Genomic DNA, 12,680 nt, shown 5'->3' with positions numbered 1-12,680 from the left:
GGAATTCTATATCTGTATCTGTATCTGTGTATTTACCAAACCACAGCTCTCATATGTCTTTTACTGTAGTCTTGGTTTCATTGTGTTTAAGTTAAAATCAGAAAACATTCTGAATAATGATGACCTATACATTACATATGATATTCACTGACATTACCTTTTTATTATTGCTCTGGATGTTTATATCCTAAACAGTAAAATCTGTCCTGGGGATAAATGTGATAAATACTTCTGGCTAACTTCTGGCAAAACAAAGTGCAGTACAGTGCTGTGTGACACTGACTTGAAGCTCCAACCCTGCATGAAAACCAGTTAGAAGATTGTAGATGTGCACATTTGACAAACAGTAACTCATAGTCAAATAACTGGAAAAGAACAAGCAAAAATTAAACCTGAACAAGACATGTGCTACATTATAAGTTCCTGCTCACTAATCATTTCCAGCTGACAGATACTAAATCAGACCCGTGCAAATGGTAAAGATGAAATGATTACCACTGTGATAACTTTCCAGAGTTCTAAAATCCTCTCATAAACTGCTGTGTTTAAACCCTCAGTCTTAGGATCTATTACTCAAACTGAACCTCCTGGATCTTATGCCAGGTGTTACCGACACCAGAAAAAACACATCTTTATCAGTCCTCAGCAGTGAATAGCCTTGGCTCATTTTTCATGGGTATGGTTTGATTGTTTTCAGTCTGACAGCACTACTCACTGATGAGGACTGTCAGAAAAGGGTGAAAGTAAATAGACCTTAACTTGCATTTATTTTGCTAAATCTACTGTTGCCAAGCTCAAGACCTCCATTCTCATGTTCAAGTAATTACTTCAACAGGTTTCATTTCACTATCTATCACTGTCAGTGTTGTCTCAAGATGAATTTGGTGATGTTTTATTGAAGTTAAAATGTTAAACAACATATTCCTCCATTACCTCCCCTCTGAGTGTAATCCCGTTCTGTACGAGCTCTCCTGAGACATCTAACTTCTCCTGAGACTCTGAGCTGCACCGCGAGGAAATGGCCTGGTGCTGCCCGTCACTCTGATTTTCCCAAAAGGCAAAACCTTTATTTTTAGATGTCTTCCTGTGAGTCCTGTATTTCATTTTGGGGAAGGTATGGGAGCCACCATCTGTGACCCCCCAGCTGTGTTCGGGCCACAGGGGCTCGGTCTGGGTGGCCTGGCTAGTGGTGGCCCTCTGCAGGCGCACAGAGATCCTCTGGGCCGAACCAGTCATCAGGGTGATGGACTGAGTGTCCAGAGCTGGACCTGCTGATGTGACAGCTGGGAAGTCAAACACCTCATCCTCATCTGAAGGAGGGAACACAGACACATTTGAACTAATGAATACGTACGTAAAAAAGTGTTGACCATAGTTACAAAACATCTCACCACACACACTGAATGCACTAAACATTGTTCTTTTAAATATACATGAAATCAAAAGATACACAAGATTAAACAACTGTGAAACCGTTTTGCTTCTGTCTTGAGTGATGGTGGGTGCAACCTTAAATAATTCAGTGTAAAAATATTAATAACCAGATAGCAGAGCTGCTTTCCTACAACTGCTCAGACAGCTCAACACACTGGAACTTCAGAAAACACAAGCAAAGAAGAAAACATCTTACCACTTTGACAACATGTGGTCATCTATAAAAGAAAGCACTGCAAATAATTATTAATCAGGAAAAACCTTCAAGCTAAAAGCGAGACCAGATATATTGTCTTTTCTATTTTAAGCATTTTGCTCTCTTATCAAAACCTGATGCCTGCATTACCCGTACTGCAAAATAACCACTGACAGTTGGAGAGTGTGTTGTGTGGAACTGTAGTCTTCAGCCTGACTGATGTGACATCTCTTGATGACATCTCTTGATGACCTCCTGAGCCACAGCCAGAGCAGTCGCCCACCAATCAGAAGGTTGGTGGTTCGATTTCCGGCTCCTCCAGTCCGCATGCCGGAGTATCCTTGGGCAAGATACTGAACCCCAAATTGCCTCCGATGTGTGTGCATCGCATCAGTGTGTGAATGTGTGTATAGAAAAGCACTTTGTATATAGAACATGTGCTGTATGAATGTGTGTGAATGGGGTGAATGTGATCTGTAGTGTGAAGCGCTTTGAGTGGTCAAAAAGACTAGAAAAGCGCTATATAAGTACAGTCCATTTACCATTTATCTTGAGGACATTAATCATTCACACAGCTCCCTCTTGAGTGCACTGTTAGGTCCCCTTCCTCAGATCTGTAATCTGAGTTGAGGAACAGTTACAATTTTATTAGTAAAAGGCTACTGCTGATAGATGTATAGCCAATATCCAGTAATGGAATCACATAATCAAAATGTGAAAACCAAAATCAAGACTGTGAGCTAATTTTTAAACACTATTGATGACTGACTAAGATGTTTCCAACTTCCACAAGAAACTTCTGTCATTTTTGAGTCTGACTTTTAGGGCTTCTGTTCACTGTATTTGTTGTGAATTAACTTGTGAATTTTATGCTTTGTCTTCATATGCTATATCTAATCCATTTGAATTTGAATTGAGTTTTCAGCTTGGTGTACAAAAAAAAAAATAAAAAAAATCTTGAGTTTGTTAAACTGTGTGTGGGCATTATGTCTCCTCAACAACATAATGAACAGTAGGTTTGCATCCAGGGGATGTCCTGTACAGGTCTGAATGACTAGGCCTAATGGCATTCTTACACTGCAGCATGTCTCCTCATGTTCAATTTCTGACTACAGTCAGACTGAGAACTGATTCATCTCATCATCAAGTCCACTGGTTGCCTCATGCTGCTTTAAAAACTCATATGTAATACATGAAGCCTTTGCAAGTACATTATTCTTGTATTGTTTATGGTACTTTGTTCAGCATGTTTAGTAATTGTAGCTGAAAATTACCTTTGCAGGAGGGCAGTGCAGGGCTGCTGGGCAGCGAGCTGTGGGTTAGTCTAGCAGGGGAAACGCTGCCCACAGAACCAGAGCGGATGAGCTTCCTACAGGCCAGAACCAGCAGCTCCCGACACTGTTTATGACAGTTAACACCACAGTCTGCAAAGTAAATAAAGACACATCAGCTGACATTCAGGCCACCAATGTTCCATGCTTCAAGACACACAGTTAATATTAGCTAATACTGGTCTTTATCTCAATGAGGAAGCGTCTTCTAGGGATCTATAAGAATCGGTAGTGTCATGAAAGATGTATTCACATTTTGTTAAAAGGGACAGTTCACCCAAATCATGTCAAACTCTAAGTAGGTGTAACCAAAGTAATGTGCATGGTTAAATGGTAGGAGTATATAGTGAGTTATCTTGTGTTATATTTTGAGTTCCCATTACATGTTTGCCAAAGTTGGCAAAAATGTTATTACCCCTTATCGTCGTGGTAGTAAGTTACCACAGTGAGCAAAGACTGTCTCTAGCTCACTGACCCAAAATTTAGCTGTGAAGTGATTCTAATAGTTTCTGAAAAACATTATTTTGTTGACTGAGGTAGTATGGCAGATTCTGCATGAGCAATATCCTGGCATTTGCAGACTGGAGGCATGCTGACCCTGATGGTTCATTGTTAAACTTTGGAAAAATCAATGGATGAAATATTCTTAATTCAAGGTTCATTTACTCTCTTGTACTGGATGTCTGACTTTATCACACTCTTGAATGTCAAGCTCAATTCTTAAGCCACCGAGGATGAGAAGACCTACATGTGCTCAGAATCATGTTAAGTTTAAACATATACTATTCCATGGCAACTGAGAAAATGACATTGGCTAATGAAGACTGTGAGACATGGTTGAAAGCTCCAGAACCCCGAGTTGGGATTTTTTCATCAACAATATTTATGCTGACTGAACCTATTACTTGGAACTGAACACACATCAAATGTACCAAATACATAAGAATGCAAGATAAACCTTTTTTTTTTAACAATGATAGTTAAAGTCCCATCACTCAGACATATACTTCAGTTATTGACTAGTGTTAGAGCTGATCAGGGTCCAGAATGCAACTTAAACGGCTGTGATGTGGAAACTTGTAACCTCCAATGCCCATTTACTGAGAACTGACTTTTCAGTGAAGGAGGAGACACCTTATTAAATGAAGCATATATGCATATTCTGGAGAGGAGGAGGAAGGAACAGATATGATATTAGAAATTACTATTACTGCTTCTAGTATTATTGCTACTTTTGCAATTACTACTTTAATTATCACTACTATTGTTACTACTACTGTATTATTGGTATCACTTTTTTTTTATCACTATCATTTTTTACATGGAATCCGTGTTATGCTATGTTCTCCTGTCTCTATTCTCTACCTCCCTCCCTCCCTCTCCCCCTTCCCCACTCTCTCTCTACTTAAATTAAATGTTACATGTTTATGAATGGCCTTCAGAGAAGAATCCAATGAAACATACCTTTGCACTTGTAGCCCTGTTTGATGATTCCCCAGAGCTGCAGGTCCAGAAATGTGAGGAAGGTGGGAGGTGGTACAGAAAATACAAAAAGTAACATTAGTTACTGAAGAGCAAAAACCAAACATGGCTAGGTCATAAACAGGACAATGCTGGCAGGAAGATTAAGGACACATAGTGGCAGGATGTTTGAGATACACACAAATCCAGCACAATGTTCACAGAAGGTGGGCTTCAGGTATGTCATCTCCTGGAAGTTGTGGATGAATCCTGGTCCCATCTTACACTGGAGCAGTGGGTTAGCCCGAAGGAAATATGCTATCATTTCATCTTTACTGATCAATCCATCTCTGAGAGAAAGACAGAAAGGAAGGGAGATAAAGGAAAGGAGGACCACGAAAGAGAGAGAAGATTGTCATTAATAGGTGCTCCAGTCCTTCTAAGTCAGACAAAATTTGTATTTATACCTAAGATTCAACAAAAGTATTACAGGGCTGTGTTACAGCAAAGGAGCCCACGCTTAAATTTTCCCTCCAAATTGCTTCTTTAGCACAGTGGCTCTCTATGTATGATCACATCCAAACACAAGTACCACATGCATCTTACATGGGGCCAGAACAAACCTCAACCTCAATGCTAACAACAATGTATGAAAAATAAATCTCCACGACTGTGTTAGCGATTACATTGCTCTTTTTGGATTTGGATCCTTTCAGGCATGGTACAGTACATACTGTTTCTCAACAAAGAAGTAGGCAGGGTGTTATACATGTGCAGAGTGTAAAATAAACCATATTCATATTACAAAAATGTAAGATTAGAATTTTACATTCCTACACTATATATATATATATATATATATATATATATATATATATAGTAATTTTAACAACTACTAAATTTAATTCCAGTGGCTGTTTTACAAATTTTATTTGCAGTCCATTGTTGTTTTCTGATTTTGAAAGTAGCTATACTGCACTGATCATTTATTAGACCACCTGAGGCTGTACCACTGGTGGTTTGCAAACCATTGTTCTAACAATACAGGTTCTTACACTGCAACTAGGTTTGATTCAGGGAAAAGTACAGCTACGAAATACTGTGCTGTTATTGTAGTTAATTATTTAAGCATTTATAACTTTTCCACACTCACTGATCTTTGTCCAAAACACAGAAGGAGTCCAGGAGGGGAAAGTTAGCAGCGATGCTCTCAAAGTCCTCTTGAGAAATATAGCCATCGTGGTCATGGTCATAATTCCTGAAAACAGACTTCCCAGAGCCAGACAAGATACAGATTACTCCAATAATACTTCATTCACACTGCAACATGTCCAAGCAGTAGCAGTTTTTCTGAATTCTGTGGTATAATTTGAAAAGGGATGTTGTCTACTCACATCAACCACTTTCCTGATGTGTTTATTGACTACAGAGGGGTCTGGTTTGGTGGTGATGCCAGAGGCCCAGTCTAGAGGGGCCATGGGCTTGTTGGGAGTCGCTGGAGAGGTAGGCTATGAAGAAGGACATAGGACTTAGGTGAGCAAATCATCTGTTATACCAGATGTGCAGATGTCCAGTGCTACAATAGCTTAAATAGTTCCACAGGGCCAAATGCCAGCACAGGTAAAAAGATATCTGTATTCTGTGACAACAAAGTGTTATACAGCACAAAAAGTCTTTAGCTGGTGAAAATGTTTCAGCATAAATATCAAGTTTAGTCCAAACTAGATACACCCAGTGTGGACAAACCTGAACACAGGTACAGACCGTATCAGCTGAAACTTACCAGTGATTTGGGGTTACGTGGCTCCCTCAGCAATGACAGCTCATAAATCTCATCTTCTGTGTAATAAAGGTCTAAAGAAAGCTGAAAAATACAAATATAGTTGGGTTTGGGTTTTCAGCTTTAAACTGGTGTTTGATATCACAAAGATATTTTGGACTGGTATACACTGACATACAAATTCTGATGGTACACATAGGAATGGTGCCTCTGTCATTTCCACTCATTAACTGAGTAATTAAACTACTGGAATCAGGCCCAGTAAGTTTAAGAGTAATGCTGAACTGTGGATCAGGTGAAAAGACTTAGAGGTCATTAATAACCAGCGTTCATCGCTGATATCCAGCCAGGAAACTCAATATATCAATATCAAGAATTCTAAATGGAGGTCAGTGTTTTTGTTACAGTGACAGCACTTCCAGCCCTGGAAGCTGGGGGTCATGAGGAATGTACACCATTTGGTCATGTATCAGTGGGACTACACGCCGGTCAAGAGACTGATAGGCTTTGTTGTCTGTACATGAAAACTACTTTGCAGCTCAGACTCAGAGCTCAACAGAATGAATTACCGCTCATGGCTGCAGAGGGCACTGTTACATTTTGTTGATTTAACTTAACAAATCCAGAGACTGCTAACAGATCCCCCAGAGAGCACTCACCAAAGCAGATGTCAGAGTAGGCTGTGAGCTTACACACATCGTATTAAATCAGTTTGCCTAAACAAATGATGAAAAAGACATTTCAAGAAACCACTTTGGAAAAGGTGTTCATCACCTCAAAATCTGTTTATTATTATTAAACCTGATACCTTAACTTCTGCATCTCAACTGACAGAAAACGTCATGTTTTCTCCGATGTTTGCCAACAGATGTATGGCATTCATACACACTGCAGGGGGCACATGGATTCATTTTCCCACAGTCCTCCTCTTATCAATTTCCTATTTGACTCTACTCACCTGTATTTTTTTTTCAAATTATGAAAACTAATGTTACCACTCACAGACTGATCTGTCTGCTCTCTGTTGGTGAAGAGGTGTATCATTTAGTGAACACAGATAGCAAAATCAGCTCATGTATTGTTTCTCTCACTGTAGTTTTTGTGTTTGCCATGGTCCCACAGTGAGCCATGGCAGTGAGCTGAGAAAGTCAGACCATCATGAACTCAGCATCAACTTCACTTGTTCAGGTGAGCAGCAGCCACCCTCCTTCTCCTTGCTGTTGTACTGACATATTTACACAGAAAACAGTAGAGGTGCAGCAATTGCTTAGTGTCTGAAAGTACTTGAACTGTACCAAACACTCAAAGAACAAGCTGTGATTAATCTGATAAATGATTCACTGAAGAAGAACCAGTTGTGTGGAAAACAGTGATTCCTTTATCTGTTTTGTAAACTTTAGTACTTAGGGTACTCTGCATGTAATTACTTGGCCAATAATGCATGTTCATTTTAGACCAGCATTTCCATTTAAATTTCTACAGTTGCCTTCTGTGGGATGGTACTCTCTCACCGTTAGCAAGTAGATGAGGTCCATGTTAGGCTCCACTTGGGCTGCTGCACTCTGCAACGACATCAGCTCATTGAAGGTCATGTAGAGCTGATTCATCTTCACCAGGTTCACCTTATTACTGTCGTCAACCCTGTCAGGAAAGACTACATGCACTGCAATAAGGTCCTTGAGGTGCACACCCAGGATGGGGATTTTAAAGCCCTGGCACTCGCTGAAGGCCTTTCGGTAGCAAGAGTAGTTGTTGCTGGAGGATACCAGCTCTGTCATCTCATTCCAGATCTGAAACGGGGAGGAAGATTTGGGTAAGTATGATGGCCAAAACACAAATTGGGTCAAGTAAAGCAATTCATTGTGTGCTGAGTGTTGCATTTAAAAAAAAAAAAACAGATTAAGGGAGCATGTTGACATGTGTCTGGAACATTTAACTGGTTCAGTGCCATAGGAATGACTGTGTGCTCCAGTGTATGAATATAAAATGAAGGACATTCAGAGGCTGGTATTGCCTTACCTTCAAAACTTCTGGCACCAGATAAGAGTGAGTCTCTTTAAGTCGAGATATGGAGCTGTGACTCAGTCCCCCCACCACCGCCATCAGAGTGTTGAAGTTCTGCAGTTGCAGGAGTTTCTGATGAGAGAGAGTGACAAGAGTGACAGGAGAGAGTTTTCACTTATTCTTCTTTACTGCTGATCTAATCATGTTCTGTTTTGTCTTGTGTTCATCTATTAGAAAAGATCCCAGTCAGGTTGGTGAGAATGAGATGTGATTGGCATCATTCAGATGGCACTATGATCACCACCATTAAAAAGTGTTTAAACATTTTAAATAAAATGCCTTAAATAAAAGCAATGAGACAATCTGCATCAAGTGAGACATTTGCATCAAGTTACTGACCATTTATAGCAGATGGTTTTGTGGTTAGCAGTGGTGGAATTAGCTAATCACAAGTACTCCTCTTAAATACAGTTTTGAGGTTTTTGCACTTTACCTAGTATTCCCATTTTCTGCCACTTCATACTTCATTACATTTCAGGAGGAAATATTGTACTGTAGTCCATTACAATTAATTTACAGGTATAGTTACTTAAAGAAGATTACTGGGTCAAAACTGACAATTAGGATCACTGTAGCAACAAAGCAATGATTAACTTTTTATAGTAGCCATGGTGCAAAACCACCCAAGATGATTGGGTTTTTTGAAACAGTGTTATTTTTAGTCTTATTTTCTCATATTACTTTTGGGTTAGCAGTGGTTAGCATAGTTGCCTCACAGCAAGAAGGTTCTGTGTTCGAACCCCAGTTCTTTGTAAGGTTCTGGGTTTTCAGTGTGGCGTTTGCATGTTCTCCCTGTGCCTGCATGGGTTCTCTCCTGGTACGCCAGCTTCCTCCCACAGTCCAAAGACATGTAGGTTAGGTTAATTGGTGACTGTGTTGTCATAGATGAGAATGTGAGTGTGATTGATTGTTTGTCTCTATATGTCTCTATATGTCAGCCCTGTGATAGACTGGCAATCTGTCCAGGGTGAACCCTGCCTCTCACCCAGTGTCACTTGGCTTTAGGATAGGATGTGCAGGTCTGCCAGTTCCTCCCATCCACATGTTGAAGCATTCTTGAGCAATACACTTAACCCCTAGTTGCTCTTGAGGGGTAGACAGTGCCATGCAGGGAACTATCACACCATCAGTGTGAATGTGTGTGTGAATAGGTGAATGAAAGGCAAAATTATAAAGCACTTTCTCCCCTTAGAAAAGCACTATATAAATGTAGTCCATTTGCCATTTACATCAGCCTCTTTCCTCAGTTCCATTGCCTGTTGATAGGGTTGGATTAACAGAATGCTCACCATGTAATTTCCATGTTTTCAGGACTGGTCTTACCTGAGCCACATGGATGTATTTGGCAATAACCTCTGCACGGGTCTGAGGTGTTAACTTGCTGAGTACCATGAGCTGGACCCACTGTGAGACTCCATTGAACAGCGCAATGGAGCGCTCCAGAGTTGGGTTGTCTACCAGGCAGCCATGGATCACATAGCTCTGGTAATCAGTGAACTGGAGACAAAGAGAAAGGTTAGTCGTAAATTTTCAATCTAATCTTTACTTATTTGGTCCTGAGGCAAAGGGCCGGTAAAGCCTGCTAACAATACTAAACTAGTACATACTTCAAACTACCAATTTTGCTTTTCCGAGTAGTTTAAAAAGAGAGGTCTCTGAAGACAATAGTGCTTGGGGAAAGTGGAATTTCCAAAACAGAAATTACTTCTCCAGGATGAATTGATGTAGATTTCACGGCAATGTTGATGGTGGCACTAATGGAAGGACACAGGGGTCACAAACACATCACTTGGAGATTCAGATCCTGTTTTTTTTTTTGTTGTTGTTGTTTTTTTTTTTTTTTTTTACAAATCTTGTGTTTTTGGAAGGCACTCTCTGGCCGTGTGTAGGAAAATGTGCCTACTTATGTGAAGTGAAATAGCAGCTCTCCACATTCCAAGGACAAAGACACAAAGTGTTGATTTCATCAGTTCTTGTTTATATCCCAATTCCAATAATAGTAAAAACTTTGATCCTCACACTGTTTTTACCAATTTATCACCTGGCCAGTGTAAGCAAGGGAGCTTACCCAGAGGCCAGCTAGTTTCACATCAAAGCTCAGCAGCAGGTGTTGAGCTTCCCAAGAGCTTTTCAGGAACATTTTATCAACATTACACACAGTTCACCCAATTTCACTGGGTTTTCAAATTCAAATACAAAACTTCATGAAAACTCACCAGCTTTAACCTAGCTCTAACCAAGTTAGAGAACATATTCAGTAATGTTCGTTACACAGCAGCATCTATATAGCATTAGCTAACATTAGTCAGTAGCCATCATGTGCTATTTGTAATAAATACCAAGTGAGGCTTTAGCAGCGTAACCCCAGAGTGTCCTTAACTGAAAAAATGTGTGTCATTGCTGATGAATTAAACTTTTAAGAGGAAGAATGTGCTATTTTTCTGTGTTACATAGTAAAGAATAAACATTATATAGTCTTGTGTAGCCACAAATAGTTGCATGCTGAGTTAATAAATTAGACTTAAAAATAACCATACATTTACTGTTATTCAAATAACTGAAATGAAATATTAAATAAATGTTAGTATCCTTTTTGCATTGATGTTTCAAAACCAAATATGTGCCTACAACAACCTTTAAACTCACAATGTACCATTACACTTCTCTAACATGCTTCAATCTCGTACAACTTTTAGCACTGTCAGTTCCTTATATTAGTCCAAGTATAGGTACACTGTACACAGCATTGCTTTGAGCTAAGTGTTAATGTCAACATCTTCACAATGTTAACATGCTTTGATTATGTACGCGAGTAAGCAAGTTCTGAACACTCATTTTGGCAATGGCATATGTATGTACTGTTTATTTTTCATCATTGGTCCTATTCTTGTTAAGCAGTTGCACACACTGTCTTTTTTATTTTTCATGTTTAATGGGGGCAGCTAATCGGAAGGTCACCCAGTATCCTTGGGTAAGATACTGAACCCCACGTTGCCCCCATAATAGAGCAAGCAATGTATGAATGTGTGTGTGAATGGGACACGTAGTGTAAAGTGCTTTGAGTGGTTGATACAACTAGAAAAGCGCTATATAAGTACAAGTCCATTTACCATTTACCATGTTGCTCTACCAAAAACAATTAGCAAAGAGGTTCCTCTTGCTGTCAAGAGGTTATCATCATTCTAGTGCCCTTGGAGGATCACCAAAGTCAATAGGATTCATTGTCTGAGAGCCCTGAATGTATAGAATGGATTCAGCATTCAAAAGACCAAAGTGGTGGATGGGTCGACTGTAGGGCTGACCAACCTTTGAGCCCAGTGCTAGTGTGGCAAAAAATAACATCATTAGATGAAAGCATAAATGTTTGTAGACATACTGAAATCCTCCGGATAGACTTGAACTCTAGGAAGGTGAGATGCTCTGCCAGCTCCATGGGCTCCAGGTGGTCAAACAGTAGTGAGGCCTTGCCCTTCTTGGCCTGTTTCTTCCTCTGGGTCAGCTTACGCATCCAGTCGTACGATGGACTATAAGGAGAACAATTTATAAACAATCAGAGCAATCAATCTAGAAACATGTAGGTTTTTAAAGAAATGTATCACAGTGATACAATTATGAATTCTAAACTATTTAAAGCTAATAAACTAAAAGTTGAATCACCAGTGTGGTCCTTTAAGGTTATAGGTAGTTTGAACTATGTCTGTGTAGGTTTTCAATTCTGTGGGTCCTGTGATATTTAGCAGCTGAAGAACAAGAAAAAATGGGCTTATGTTTACCACACAATCATGATTGTTTGTGATTTATTTTAGGGTTAAGATTAGAATTTGTATTACTTTTATTTTTAGGGTAAAGACTAGTATTGACTTATTGGCACAATTAATGTCTTATCAATATACTTGCTAATCCTTATCCTGTCAATACTGCCTGTGTGTTTGTGCATGCATGTGATATCTTACATGGTGGAGATGTCTATGAGTTTGAAATGCTCCTCACAGCCAAGCTGAGCCGCCACATCTCTGAACTCTTCCGTTATCCTGATCAGACCCAAGTCCAGGTTGAACTCTGCAGGGAATGTCACTATCCAGTACCTGGATACACACATTCACATTTACAACTTTGCAGCAAACATTTATTCTGACTCTGAAAAGACCTGAGATGAACCTGTTCCAGAGTGAAAACATTTAAAAAACTGAACCAGACAGTGACCTTATGACATGTGACTCATGCCCCTGTAATGTGGTGATATGGTAATTCACAACTTGGAATAGTGATAGGTCACCACCCTATGACCTACTTTTAGAGCAGTGTTTTGCTTTAAAAAAAGCAAAAGTGCTTTAAACACTGGGTTATTAACTGATTTAAATTAACATTACAAAAAAAATACATTTTCATTGTCAAATTCAACAAGGCACACAGG

General features: G+C 39.6%; 1 protein-coding gene across 2 annotated transcripts in view; it reads right to left on the bottom strand.

Annotated features, from left to right (window-relative positions):
- Positions 1 to 12,680, bottom strand: part of rasgrp3 (RAS guanyl releasing protein 3 (calcium and DAG-regulated)) — a 32,454-nt gene that overhangs the window by 2,333 nt on the left and 17,441 nt on the right. For both annotated transcript variants that reach the window (XM_051076639.1, XM_018694674.2), the window contains exons 5-16: positions 12,220 to 12,351; positions 11,643 to 11,790; positions 9,590 to 9,763; positions 8,222 to 8,338; positions 7,714 to 7,992; positions 6,206 to 6,286; positions 5,817 to 5,930; positions 5,576 to 5,691; positions 4,625 to 4,772; positions 4,426 to 4,462; positions 2,905 to 3,054; positions 934 to 1,310 (exon numbers count right to left, since the gene is read on the bottom strand). In XM_051076639.1, the coding sequence (XP_050932596.1) occupies positions 934 to 1,310; positions 2,905 to 3,054; positions 4,426 to 4,462; positions 4,625 to 4,772; positions 5,576 to 5,691; positions 5,817 to 5,930; positions 6,206 to 6,286; positions 7,714 to 7,992; positions 8,222 to 8,338; positions 9,590 to 9,763; positions 11,643 to 11,790; positions 12,220 to 12,351 (1,873 nt within the window). The remainder of the gene's footprint in view (positions 1 to 933; positions 1,311 to 2,904; positions 3,055 to 4,425; positions 4,463 to 4,624; positions 4,773 to 5,575; positions 5,692 to 5,816; positions 5,931 to 6,205; positions 6,287 to 7,713; positions 7,993 to 8,221; positions 8,339 to 9,589; positions 9,764 to 11,642; positions 11,791 to 12,219; positions 12,352 to 12,680) is intronic.

Source organism: Lates calcarifer, linkage group LG16_LG22, assembly GCF_001640805.2.
Source record: "Lates calcarifer isolate ASB-BC8 linkage group LG16_LG22, TLL_Latcal_v3, whole genome shotgun sequence".
In the NCBI taxonomy this organism is placed as follows: domain Eukaryota; kingdom Metazoa; phylum Chordata; class Actinopteri; family Centropomidae; genus Lates; species Lates calcarifer.
Note: the sequence above shows the minus strand (reverse complement) of the source record. Positions and strands in the feature narration are given on the sequence as shown.